Below are 13,239 nucleotides of genomic sequence, written 5' to 3' on the forward strand. Positions count from 1 at the left end.
ATAGAAAATTTACTAGCTTTCAGTATTTTACATGTCTTATCTGATTTAGTTCCCACAAAAATCTGTGGCCCCATTCTCAGATGAGAAGACTAAGGTGTATAAAATGTATTAATTTGCCCAAAGATCACTTAAAACACTCTAGTGTCACAGCCTGGATTTGAATCCTAGCAGTCTGACACTAGAGACTGAACTCTTATTAACAGCATAATTTGTTAAAAGAAAACTGTAATTTATTACAGTGTATACAAATGGGCTAGTGTATAGTGTACACAAATCACAAATAAACTACCTTATCTCAAGCTTTTTAAATTCTTGTGCACAAGTATTTTTAAATTAAGAAAAACATTTTTAAATTGAACCATGCTTACTGTTTAAAATAATAGATTTTATTATTTAGACCATCATTAGATTTACAGAAAAATTGAGAAAGTATTCCTATATGCCTCACCATGTTTTTGCTATTATTAGGGGAAAGTATTGTACTTCCTCTAGTATAGTACATGTGTTAAAATTATTGGAACAATATTGATGTATTATATTTAACCAAGGTTCATCTATTCAGATTTCCTTATTTTTATATGTCTTTTTTTAATTCCAAAATCTTACCCAACATACCATATTACATTTAGTTGCCATGTCTCCTTTAGGCTCCTCTTGGCTATGACAGTTTCTTAGCCTTCCTTTATTTTTTTTGTTTTTGCTTTTTGTTTTTCAAGTCCAAATCTCTTTATTATACTGTTTTCATAAATGAAATCAAAACAAAGAAAAATTCAGTCAAGTGCTAAAAATAGCACTTAATACTGATGGCCTTGACAGTTTTGTGGTTTACTGGTCAGGAAGTTTGCAGGATGCACCTCTGTTGGCATTTTTCTGATGTTTTTCTTGTAATTAGACTGGGTTATGGGTTTTAAGAAAGAAAACTGCATCGGTGAGATGCCATTTTCATCGCATCATATCAAGGATGCATACTATCAACATAATTTATCCCTGTTCATGTTAACCTTGCCTACTTACTTTTTTTTTTAATATGCTATGTGATGGGGTCGGGTTTCATTATTTTTCCATGTGAGTATCGCGTTATTGCAGTACCGTTTTGTTTGTTTGTTTTTTGGGAATTGTGTGGACCAGGAATTGAACCCAGGCAGGCAAGAATTCTACCACTGAAGTACCCTTGCACCTCACTGCCTACTTACTTAAAAAAAAAAATTTATGAGAAATATCCACACATGTACACTCCTACCATATTTTATAATCAGTGGCTCACAATATCACACAGTTTGTATGCTTTCCTGTGATCATTTTTAGAACATTTGCATCACTCCAAGAAAAAGAAATAAAAAAGAAGAAAAAAAGAACTCATATATCCCACACCCTTTACCTTACCTCATTGTATACCCCATTGTATTTCAATCTACCCCGTTTTTACCCGTTATCTCCCCCTATTATTTATTTATTTTTCATCCTTTTTTTTCACTCATCTCTCCATACCTTGGATAAAAGGAGCATCAAATGCAAGGTTTTCACAATCACACAGTCGCATTCTAAAAGCTATATAGTTATACAGTTGTCTTCAAGAATCAAGGCTACTGGAACATAATTCAATAGTTTCATAAACTTCCCTCTAGCCACTCCAATACACCATAAACTCAAAAAAGGGTATCTATATGATGGGTAAGAATAACTTCCAGGATAACCTCCCCACTCTGTTTGAAATCTCTCAGCCACTGAGACTAAATTTTAGTCTCATTTTTCTCTTCCCTCTTTTGATCAAGAAAGCTTTCTCATTCTAACAATGCCAGGTCGCAGTTCATCCCTGGGAGTCATGTCCCACGTAGGGGGAGGGCAGTGAGTTTACCTTGCTTACTTACTTTTTTTGTTTGTTTTTAATACCATTTTCTTTTTTACTTTTTTTATTGTATAGTATAATATATATACAAAGCAAAGAAGTTAAAAAGCAATAGTTTTCAAAGCACTCTTCAACAAGTGGTTACAGGACAGATTCCAGAGTTTGTCATAGGCTACCATATGATCCTCTCATATTTTTCCTTCTATCTACTCCAGAATATAGGAGTCTAGAAGGCTTAAATACTTTTTTATCATCACAATCGACTTTTTTTCCTTCTTTTTTTTTTTGTGAACAATAACATATATACAAAAACAATAAATTTCAAAGCACAATACCACAATTAGTTGTAGAACATATTTCAGACTTTGACATGGGTTACAATTTCACAATTTTACATTTTTACTTCTAGCTGCTCTAAAATACTGGAGACCAAAAGAGACAACAATTTAATGATTCAGCATTCATATTCATTTGTTAAGTCCTATTTTCTATGTATAATTCCACCATCACCTTTGATCTTTACATACCTCTCTTTGAGGTTGTTTGGGCTCTGGCAATTCTAAATTTTTGATATAAAAGGGTCTGTCACTAATATGGCATAGGGAGCTAGAGCTATCTGATGTTCTGGAGAGGCTGTGCTAGGTTTCAGGACTTATCTAGACCAGGGACCCATCTGGAGTTTGCAGGTTTCTGGAAAGTTACTCTGGTGCCTGGAACCCTTGTGGAATCTTATATATTGCCCTAGGTGTTCTTCAGGATTGGCTGGAATGGTCTTGGTTGGGGGTTGGGAGGTTATGATAGGTAGCAAGGTCTAATTGAAGCTTGCATAGGAGCAATCTCCAGAGTAGCCTCTAGACTCTATTTGAACTCTCTCTGCCACTGATACTTTAGTAATTATACTTCTTTTCCCCCTTTTAGTCAGGATGGAATTGTTGATCCCATGGTGCCAGGTCTGGATTCATCCCTGGGAGTCATCTCCCATGTTGCCAGGGAGACTTTCACTCCTGGATGTCATGTCCCATGTAGGGGGAAGGGCAGTGATTTCACTTGCAGAGTTGGGCTTAGAGAGACTGCAGCCACACCTGCACAGCAACAACGGACCTCCAGAAGTGACCCTTAGGCATGCCTATAGGTAGTCTAAGCTTCTCCGCTACCTACATAAGCTTCACAAGAGTAAGCTTCATGATCAAGGGCATGGCCTATTGATTTGGGTATCCCTAAAGTTTGACGCAGTAACAGCATTTTCTAATAAAAGGAACCAGGGTTCCTTGGAGAAATGACTGATCCTAGGAGCTGGGGCGGGGTCTGTTCAAAACGAGCCTGGAGCATCTTTTTTTTTTGTTTAGAACCACCAAAAGTGGGTATCTTAGCCTAATCATAGGTATATTTAAATAAAATATCCATATAGCCATTGTATGTTGCACACTACATTTCATAAACCAATTTAAAATTAAGGCAACAAGGAAAAAAATCAAATTCAGATAGCAAAGTTCTTAAATTCTAAGTGTTAAACACTAACGTAGATACCATTTGATCAGCTGTTAAAACAGTGAATGTTCTCAAAATATCAAGTAGAAAGTTCTTACAAATATCTCCATTGCTATAGTAATGACTAATGTTACTAAATATTCTCCTGATTTCAGGAAAATATGAAAATACAAATATTTTTACAATTAACATGAAAATCCTAACCATGTATCTATAGATTTTTTTCCTTCCTTGCTTTAATTTTAAATTGGCTTATGAAACATATTGTACAAACAGGCTTTGTGATTATTACTTAGATTTTTTTAAATATGCCTACTTACTTTTAACACTAAAAATTATATCATATTTGGAACGCAAAGCAATATATGGCCTATATATATATATATATATACACACATGCATGCATATATTTATATACATATACAAACATATGTGTAAATGATAATAAAATCTCCACCTATACTGTCTCTCTGCTCCCTGCCCCCAAAAAGATTACAAACACTGTTTTAAGGGAGTTTTTATGCATAGCCACTGATAACAAGAAAAGCCTTTTAAAAATGTGTTTAATAGCACTTTGGTACCTGAGACATCAGTATTTTTATGGAGACATGGAATTTTGAAGTGAGTTTGATATCCATAAATTGAATATTTGATCTTTGCACATACTAGATTACTCTGAATGTTTGTGTGACTCAACATCTTGCTTAATCAGTTTTTAAATTTCCAATATTTTTTTCAGAGGTAGAATGATTGAGTGAGCTAGGCAGTAGGGAAAACAAATATGCAGGAGAAGAATACCGTTTCTTTTCAATAAATTCTAATTCTTTAACTGATGCCTATAGTAATTTTAGAAGTAATTTAACCCTTAAAAGAAGGTCTTACTTAAATTCTTTATTAAGTTAAAAAAAAAAAGTCACAGTGCTATCAAAATGAGCAGAGACAATTTATACTAAAATAAAGAAGTGTGTCTTTTCTTGACCTAGGATCTTAAACTGTTTTTTTCCCCTTCATTTTCCTATTTCTCAGCCAGTTCTTACCTTCTTTCCTAGGAAGTTTCCAAATAATAAATTCTAAGAAACCCCACCCATTTAATTCCAATATTTGGCACATTTATTTTCTCTTTTACTCTAATACAAGTGAACATGTACACAAATAAAATACAAAAATTTTAAGACACATAAGGGAAGGTAGAAACCTATAAAAAATAAAGATATTTGTCACTGTGCTGCATTATGACATATATAAATTGATTTTTTTTTTTTTTTTTTTTGCATGGGCAGGCACAGGGAATTGAACCCAAGTCTCTGGCATGACAGGCAAGAACTCTGCCTGCTGAGCCACCATGGCCCGCCCTATACAGTGATTTTAAAGGGTTATGCAAATAGCCTTTTTCGATTTAGTTTTAAAGGGGAAAATTTAATTATCTTCATCTCTGCTGTGTTTCAGTTTAATAAATGAGGTTTGGGAATAGACATAAATTATAGACCTGGCAACATTATAATTGACTGATCATTAAGAATGAAAAATGCATATCAGTAATTGTTTTAGATTTTGCTCAGTTTTAGTTTATTTATTTCTATGTTTGTGACTGATGTGGCATTCATGATATCTATTCCCATATGAGTGAATCACATCTTAAATCCAAGCATATTTGGCTTTAGAATGATTTATTTATATTTGATTTAGGTCTTGTGGTATTAAACCAGTATAGCATTTGAAACCCAATATTGAAATGTCATATATAACCCACTCGTAAGATGCAGAGTCCTTCACCTCCTTGTGGGTGTTCCTGAGCAACACCCCTTAGAGTATGAACAGGGAAATTGATAGAAAGATATCTTAAGCAGAGGTGGTCTCTTCGCCTCCCTGTAGACGAAAAACCAAGGTCCAGGCATAGTGTTAGTAATAAGGCTTTCATAATGTTCTTCTTTGTACTATTGCTAGATTTCAGATTCAGCTGCAGATAGGGATGAGCAAAGCAATCTAATAGTGGTCAGTGGCAACAAACGAGTTAAACTGGCAGAGTATGATATCTCTATAGTAATCAAAACATCCTTTGCTTTGAACATTATAATTTATGGAGTGCTACCATGTGTAAGGCATTGAGCTAAGTTTTCCATATTAAAAGATGAAAAACTCATTATACCAAGAAATTAATTATTTTGTGGAATAGATGGCCAACTAAAAAGAATATTAGAATTCACTGTTAAAAATCCTATACTAGAGGAATTCACAGTATACTGTGAAATATATAAGGTCAACCTGACCTATACTGGGGTGGGGGATAGGAGTCAGAGTAGCTTCCAAGAATCAGCGATACCTGGTTTGAACTGAGAAGAGCAATTAGGGTCAGCTAAACTAGAAAGGGGGTGGGAAAGCTTTTCTGACAAAAGGATTAGTTGATAGAATGGATGAAGTTTGAGAAAACAGCTTGTTTTGGGCAATCTTAAACAATTCTGTGTGGCCTGGAGAATTGAGTGAGTTTAAGGAAATGGCAAAAATGAGACTGGGAATATAAAATACTCAATATATTAAAAGGCAAAAGGTTTAGACTTTATCCTGAAATCTAAGATGAGCCTTTGAAGGATTTTAGACAGGGGAATGATGTGTTCAGATCTAATTTTAAAATAAATGTTTTGGCTACTATGTGAAATAGACTAGAAGGGGCAAGACTGGAATTTAGAGAGAGTATTTATGATATTGTTTACTTCAGGACAGATTTGCTATGCTGACAGTAATGGCATGTATTCAAGAAATATTAAAAAGGATGAAGAAGAAAGTCCTGGTGATATATTGGATAGTGAGTTAAGGCATTAAGGATTACTTCAGAGTTTGGAGATGGCTTGCCATAACCCTCTTTTTAAACATAGCACAGTTCATAACCCAAAGACCTTAAAGACATTAGCTCTGTTTCTGCTTTCCCTTTCCCCTCATACTGTCATCTGCTCACACTCTCATCCCCTCAAACCATCAAGAACTCCACATACTTAGAATAAAGAGATAGTCATAGACAATATGATTTCAAAGGAAAATATAAATTTTAGCAATTTCTGAGATAACTCATTTCACAAATTTGCCTGATTCTTACTTTAAAAACAATAAACAGGGTTCCATCCCCCCAACACCAGTACTCATGAATAGGCTATAATATAGCCTAGTATTAGATAACACGCAGAAGTAAGATGAAAAAAAGTGCTTCATTGATGAAATGTTAACACTTCAGTGAAGAGCCAGACTAGCCAGAAATTGGATTAAGGGAAAATGTTTTGTTTTGTACTGTTAGCATTTCAACTTGTGTCCATCTTTTTCTTGATATCATCAGCAGATATTTCTTGTCTATAATGAAAAGCATTTGCAGAATCATTTTCCCCTTTATTTCGCAGACTGAGTCCATTCCACTGGCTATGGTCTGAGTTATATGGAATGCTGAATCCAGAGAGCAGTAGACTGTGAAAGTGATCCTAATCACATTTAATTTGTAACATATATTCTTTCTAAAATAATTATTGTTTCAATTTTTCTTTTCAGGATGAGGTGAAGCTACAAGAGAGTTTAAGGCAAGGTGTCACCATTATTGCAACCTTAATAAAAGAACGAAATTCTGGACTTGTTGGTCAGCTACTGGTAGTATAAAGAACACAGAGAAAGTTAACTACTATGTTTTTCAAAATATTTACCTAAGTATCTCTATTGTGCTTTCCCTTATTGTTTGGTAGAATAGTTGTCTTATATGTCTTCTTACAATTTGTAGAATGTTAAGCTTAGATTATAAAAGTAGATCAATATTTATACCTGTGAAATAAAGATTTTGCTTTTGTGGATATCAAATATAAATGTTTGAACCAGAATGTGGATATCAAATATAAATGTCTGAACCAGAAAAGGGATAAGTAAAAACTAATAGCCTTTGCATAAAGGCATGAATGGTCAAGTGGAAATAATAATGGGTGAGGTATTTCCCTGAAGAAATGAGAATTATAAATCTTCAGCTATTGTCTCTATGTTAATCAAAACACAATAAAACCAATGGATAAGATTGATAATTATTCTTAATTCCAAATTTTTCCTCTCATCATACCATATTTTGTCCATAACATTAAAGAAATAACCAAGAGTTGACAACAAATGGAATTCTTTACTCAAATATCTCCACCAATGGCCTCACACTACCCTAGACCTCTAAGGAAGATGTAATTTCCTTCTACTTTTCTCTTGTTTCTAAATTGTATGTTTTCCTAGGTTTATGAAATATAACTTTGACTTACCTTATTTTAAAGGGACTCTGATTTTTCTAAATAAATTTGAAAAAGGACTGGAAAGCTATACCTAAAAGTAAAGTTATTTTGGTCAATCCCAGGTTAGGCTTCTAAAAGGGAGGGAGTCCATTTAACATCATAAGATAAATTAATTATTTTTTTGATACAGAAACTGCTGCCTTTTAAAATCAAGTTCTTATTCTTTCAAGTTTCCAATGGTACATACAGCTTTGATATTAATGATTTTCCTTTATATTACATTTTACACTGATGCACATCCAGGCATTAACAGTGCCTTTTACTCTCTATTTATGCATCACATTTTATATAAATAACTTGGCTCAGATTGCCCCAGGGCTGAGGCTGCACTTGGAAATTATGAAAGTTGCATGAAATGTTTTCAGTTAAAGATAGACCTTGAAAATTTACGTTGCTGGGATTTCTTCTTAGCATGTTGGGTGATTTTCCCTATATTCCTCAAGAATCTATTTTAGTAGGACAGTTTCATATTTTACATTTAGCTAATAGTGAATAAATAGTATAACATGGGCATGAAATAATTATTGCATTATTTTCCTAAATGAAATGTGCTGTTTGAATGTAGACTTGAGTCTAAATTCCTAGGCCCACCACTTTTTCTCCCCCTCTCATTGTAATGGTTAGGGTCATGTGTCAACTTGGCCACGTGATGGTGCCAGGTTGTCTGATCAGGCAAACACTGGCCTAACAGTTACTGCAAGGACATTTCATGGACTTGAATCTTCAGTTGATTGCATCTAACTAATTACATCTATGATCAACTAAGGGGAGTGTCTTCCACAGTGAGAGAAACCCATCAGTTGGATTTAATCCAGTCAGTTGGATTAGGTTAGACCAGTGCTTGCGTGACCAGACAAATGAGCACCATCGCATGGCCAAGTTGACACAGGAACCTAAACATCACTCTCATTGTTAAGAAATATATAATAAACCAGTAAATTCAAACTCTTAGAGGTGAAACTATATGGGAAATGAATGGTTTGTGGTTAGTATTGTCTGTGTTTCTGTTAAAGTGGTCAGCTGTGTGTTGAAAAGGTGAAGTTTGCAAAGTCCATACCATGTGCTTGCTGAAGTCTTCAGGTGACTTTATTTTAGGACCATGAAAGTGCTTATAAGGGCTGAAGGGGAAATGCTACCAAGACTTTAAAGAGAAAATGAGTGTCTCTAAGTGAAAGGCAGGAAACTTAGGAACACTGACAATAAGTTTTAAGCTTGCCTCCCTGTATAACACTGATTAGTGTCAAGGGATAAGCAGAGAGAGAGGCTGTGGGGAATAAGCCAGAGGCCATGAATGAGCAAAGAAGGGATGAACAAGGAGGGAGGACTGATCAGTCCCAAAGACCAGATGAAACTAGCATTCATTGTTAAGAGATCAACTTTACAGTTACTATCATTGCTTCTGCAAAATGTAATTTCTATAGTGAGAACTGTCCATTCTCACTTTATTTTCCAAAATCTATTTTAAAATAATTGTACCTATGTCTCAGAGTCAGAGTTGCTGAAGTTACTTTCTAACTATGGAAAGATGAAGTTTTCTTTTTAAATTTATGCCACTTAAATGCAATTTTAACTTTTAGATCAATCAGAGTGATCAATAGCTTGATTAAGATATAGTATCTTTTTCATTTAAAAAAATGCTCAGTTTGAAAGAGGAGTTACTGAAAATATACTCATCTACAGAAAAGAGTCAGATCTCTTTATTCCACCCAGAGCCATTCTTATTGTGGTCACTTCAATCATTTTTCATTGGTTTAACATGAAAACTCATCTCCTTACTATCTTATTATAGTTATAACTATAAATTTTTTTTTCTCTCTCTCTGTCTATATATACACACACACACATGTACAGTGATCATTTAATAAAAATAAAACTGCAGAAAATGTTTTCTTATGTTAAAATCTCTAAATTTCACTTGTTTTAATAAATTACACTATTTTTGTTAAAATCATTGTTAAGAAAACCATGTAGAAGAGCGATTGAAGTTCTTTTAAGTTTCATTTCAAAATAAACAGAATAAATGAAAATATAAATCATTTTTTAGGTTTTGTTAGTATAGTTTAAGCAACAACTAAATGGTAACAAAATAGAAAGAAAATTCCATTTAGGCCACATATATAGGTTTGGAAAAGAGTAATGTTATGTATAACCTCATGATCAGCCTAAATCTTTTAATAATGTTAATATTCCCAAACTAGAGCCAAGAATGTTTGGTCTATAGCTGCTTCTCCCCGCTAATTTATTATAGCATATTGTATTTATCTTAAATTCCGGATTTATGGTATAACTTATGGATATTCCCACTGGGATCCTCAAAGCTCTTAATTTGTTTACATTTCTTGGCTTCACTCCAGATTTATGTGAATAGTAACTGATCCAAGAAACAAACAAGAGGAAATGTCTTTGAATAGCATTCTTTTACTATCAGGTCATACATATCTCCATTCAGTAAAACAGGCAACTGAATTCTTGAACTGGCAGTTCAAGAATACATTTTTGAAACTCAGGTGGGATTAAAGAGAATGATTTTCTATCCAAACAAGAAAAAGGAACATGAACTTAACTGGGTCTTAAAAACATGCAGGATGGGAAGAAATTCCTCTAAACTATTGAAAAAAAAATACAAAACAACTTAGTAACAGATTTTATCTTCTATTTCCTCCTCCTCAAAGGGATGTTTTGTTATCCACTTACAGCAAAGAGCTTGCTTTCAACCACATTAAGGCCTCTGATGTAAAGGGTAGGAAAGGGGGGTTAAAAACCCTTGCATACCAATAAACCAACCAATTTCAATAGCCTATTTTATAATGAGGTAGAACAAAGAACATAATGGGTAGCTCCAAAATGGCAAAGCTCCAGAAGCCTCATTCAGTTAATCTACTAGATGCTTTGCCAAAACTTATCCAAATAACCCAATTATTACAGTCTACAGAGTAGTGGAAATTCTTACAAAATTGGCTTCCACGTGGAATCTCAAATTATATCTCCATTCGGCCCACAACAATCACTAGGATTGCCTTCTTGAAGCTTTGCCTCTGGGCTCAACTGCAGTTGTGCAAAATGGAAAATGAGGGACGCATCCAGGTAAAATTCTGGAGATAGATTTAAGACACATTTTTTTAAACCTTAAGAAATGAACTATTTGCGGTTTTATTTGTGATCCAGTTCTCTGAAAAACTGTCAACTTTTAGAGTAGAGGTCAGGAATACTGGATTTCCAAACTAACTTTAGCTTCCAGTGTGTTGGGTGATCAGGCTCTTTAATTTTTGCATCTGTCTTTTTCCAATTGTCATATCAGAAGGTTGATACAGACCTACCTCATAGAGACCCTGCAATGATTAATTAAGGTTAAACTGGAAGAAAAAAATTGCATTTGACAAGCCAGGATTCATCTAGGCTGCTAAATAGACCCAGATGTTTTAACAACTGTTCAGATTATTTGGTAGCATCCTCACTAAGTAGAGAATTAATTTGCATACTGCATTTCAGCTGCCAAGACATTTTTTAAAAATAAAGGTTTCAAGTGTTTCATATATGAAAGGAAAAACAATCTAGCTCTTCTAAGGCCTAGCTCATCATACTGGGAACCATTTACCCAAGAATTTTCTTATAGAGAAAACGGTTGACATACGTGCTTAGCAGTGTCATGACAAGGAAAGATTACATACTTTCTCATATATGGGCATTTATCAAGACCTTCCTGTCTCTTGTTAAGATGGTGAATGAATTTCAACTTCTCTTTTTATGTCTTGTTATGGTACCAGGGCACAAATGACTATATATAACTGGTTCATCTAGAACTCTCTTCTACTTTTCTATTTTCTACTTTCTGTATAAAGTGTGTCTGATCATTCACTGACTAAGGAAATTCCAACAATTTTGGAGCTCACAGAAATGGTATTATTAAAAATCATTTGTGAGGATAAATCTGGGTTGATTTCATTATACAAGCAGATTCAAGAGTGCTACAAAAATATGCTGGGACTTAGAAAGGGCAAAGGAAAAACTTGAAAAGTAATAGGCTTTATCCATTTTCCTTCTATAGCTATTAAAGAAAAAAAAATTGAGATTCTCATCTTTAAGAGTCATTCTTTAGGGGATCTTAAAATATTAGGTTCTGTTTTGTGATATTGTACACCATAATGGTTAGGAATACAGGCTTTGAAGATAGATGCCTAAATTTGAATCCCACTTCTCTCACTTACTGCTTCTGTGACTTGGAACAAATTATGTAAAACATATGTGTCCTTGTTTCCTCATCGGTTAAATGGTGAAAGGAAATTTTCCTGTCATAAGGTTATTGTAAAGAATTTTAAAAAGTTAAGTACATGTAAAGTACTAAGAACAATATCTGGTACTTAGTGAATATACAACAAATATTACACTATTTAACTAAATATTATTTTAAATGCCCATATTTTAACTCAACATTTAACACCAAAGAAAATTACACTTCTTTTGAAAACTTTTCTAAGTGTTCAGGTCTACTTTTATCCTTTAATAACTACTGAATAGGGAACAAGGCATTCACAGAACCTTCTAATACCTTGAGATCACTGTTCTGACCAACAATTCTCCTTATACAAAAGCTTTCTGCTCAGGAAAATGTGTCTCCGGACACATCCGAGACTTTTAAGGGCAGATGACACACTGCCACGACCTTCTTTCCTTGGTTAACAATTAGTATATAATAAAAACACCCAAAACTCTCTGCCAAAAATGATGTGCATTTTTTTAGCTCATGGTTCAAGATCAGCCGAACTGTGTGCTTGCTGGCTCTTCAATCTCAGTTGGGCTTGTTCACGTGTTTGTGGATTAGCGGAAGGTAAACTGATAATAGGTTCTTGACTTCCTTATGGAGATAGGAGACAAATCTGGACACGCTCTTCTCATGGCAGTGGCAGAACTAGAAGAGAGTAAGCAGAAACACACAAGATCTCTTAAGGATTAGTCTTAGACCTAGCACATGCCACTTCTGACTCACCCTGTTGGTCAAATTAGGTCACATGTTGAATCCCAAAGTCAAACCCCCATGGAAGCGAGGAGGTGGGAAAGAATATTTCTGAACAATAATTTAACCCACCACACCAAGGTAGATGTTGTTAAGTATATAGATCACATTATTCTTTTCCACTGTGCTGAGGATAGCTCTTGTACTGTTAGATGCCCCTGTAATTGCTTGGTAACTTGCTAGCATGAAAGGGAAGAAGAAAAAGTCTAAGACTTATGTCTAAGACTTATTCTTAGACTTTTTCTGCAAAATTTTAATATTCTTTATAGTATATAAATATTTGGAGCTCAAATTTTATTTTTCTAAAATAGAAAGCATCAGATTGTTATTTTTTTAGAATAAATATATTTTGCTATTCAATTGTGACTGAGTTAGTTGAAATAAAATGATGTATAAATGAAGACAAGCTGGGCCTTGCATTTAAACATTTACATCCATATCTTAAACATCAGTTCAGATATGTACATTTACATTGAATATCAGTGAAAACTAACATTAAATTTTAAAATATCAATAATTTAGTAGTCAGTTACTTATCATGTTTTATAAACAGAACATATTTAGATTATAGTAGTTTGTTACTTTTCATTAAGAAATAC

The 13,239-nt window shown here is 34.0% G+C and overlaps 1 protein-coding gene and 1 long non-coding RNA gene across 2 annotated transcripts in view; one reads left to right on the plus strand and one right to left on the minus strand.

The window, feature by feature from the left end:
* CRPPA (CDP-L-ribitol pyrophosphorylase A) overlaps positions 1–6,978 on the plus strand; it is a 368,112-nt gene extending 361,134 nt beyond the window's left edge. Inside the window, exon 12 of the mRNA XM_077157926.1 lies at positions 6,863–6,978. Coding sequence (XP_077014041.1) covers positions 6,863–6,872 — 10 coding nt within the window. The 3' untranslated portion in view covers positions 6,873–6,978. The remainder of the gene's footprint in view (positions 1–6,862) is intronic.
* A 2,711-nt stretch (positions 6,979–9,689) lies between these two features.
* Positions 9,690–13,239, minus strand: part of LOC143651704 (uncharacterized) — a 116,499-nt gene continuing 112,949 nt past the window's right edge. Inside the window, exon 3 of the long non-coding RNA XR_013160161.1 lies at positions 9,690–12,535. This is a non-coding gene — a long non-coding RNA (uncharacterized LOC143651704). The remainder of the gene's footprint in view (positions 12,536–13,239) is intronic.

Source organism: Tamandua tetradactyla, chromosome 1 (genome assembly GCF_023851605.1).
Source record: "Tamandua tetradactyla isolate mTamTet1 chromosome 1, mTamTet1.pri, whole genome shotgun sequence".
Taxonomy (NCBI): domain Eukaryota; kingdom Metazoa; phylum Chordata; class Mammalia; order Pilosa; family Myrmecophagidae; genus Tamandua; species Tamandua tetradactyla.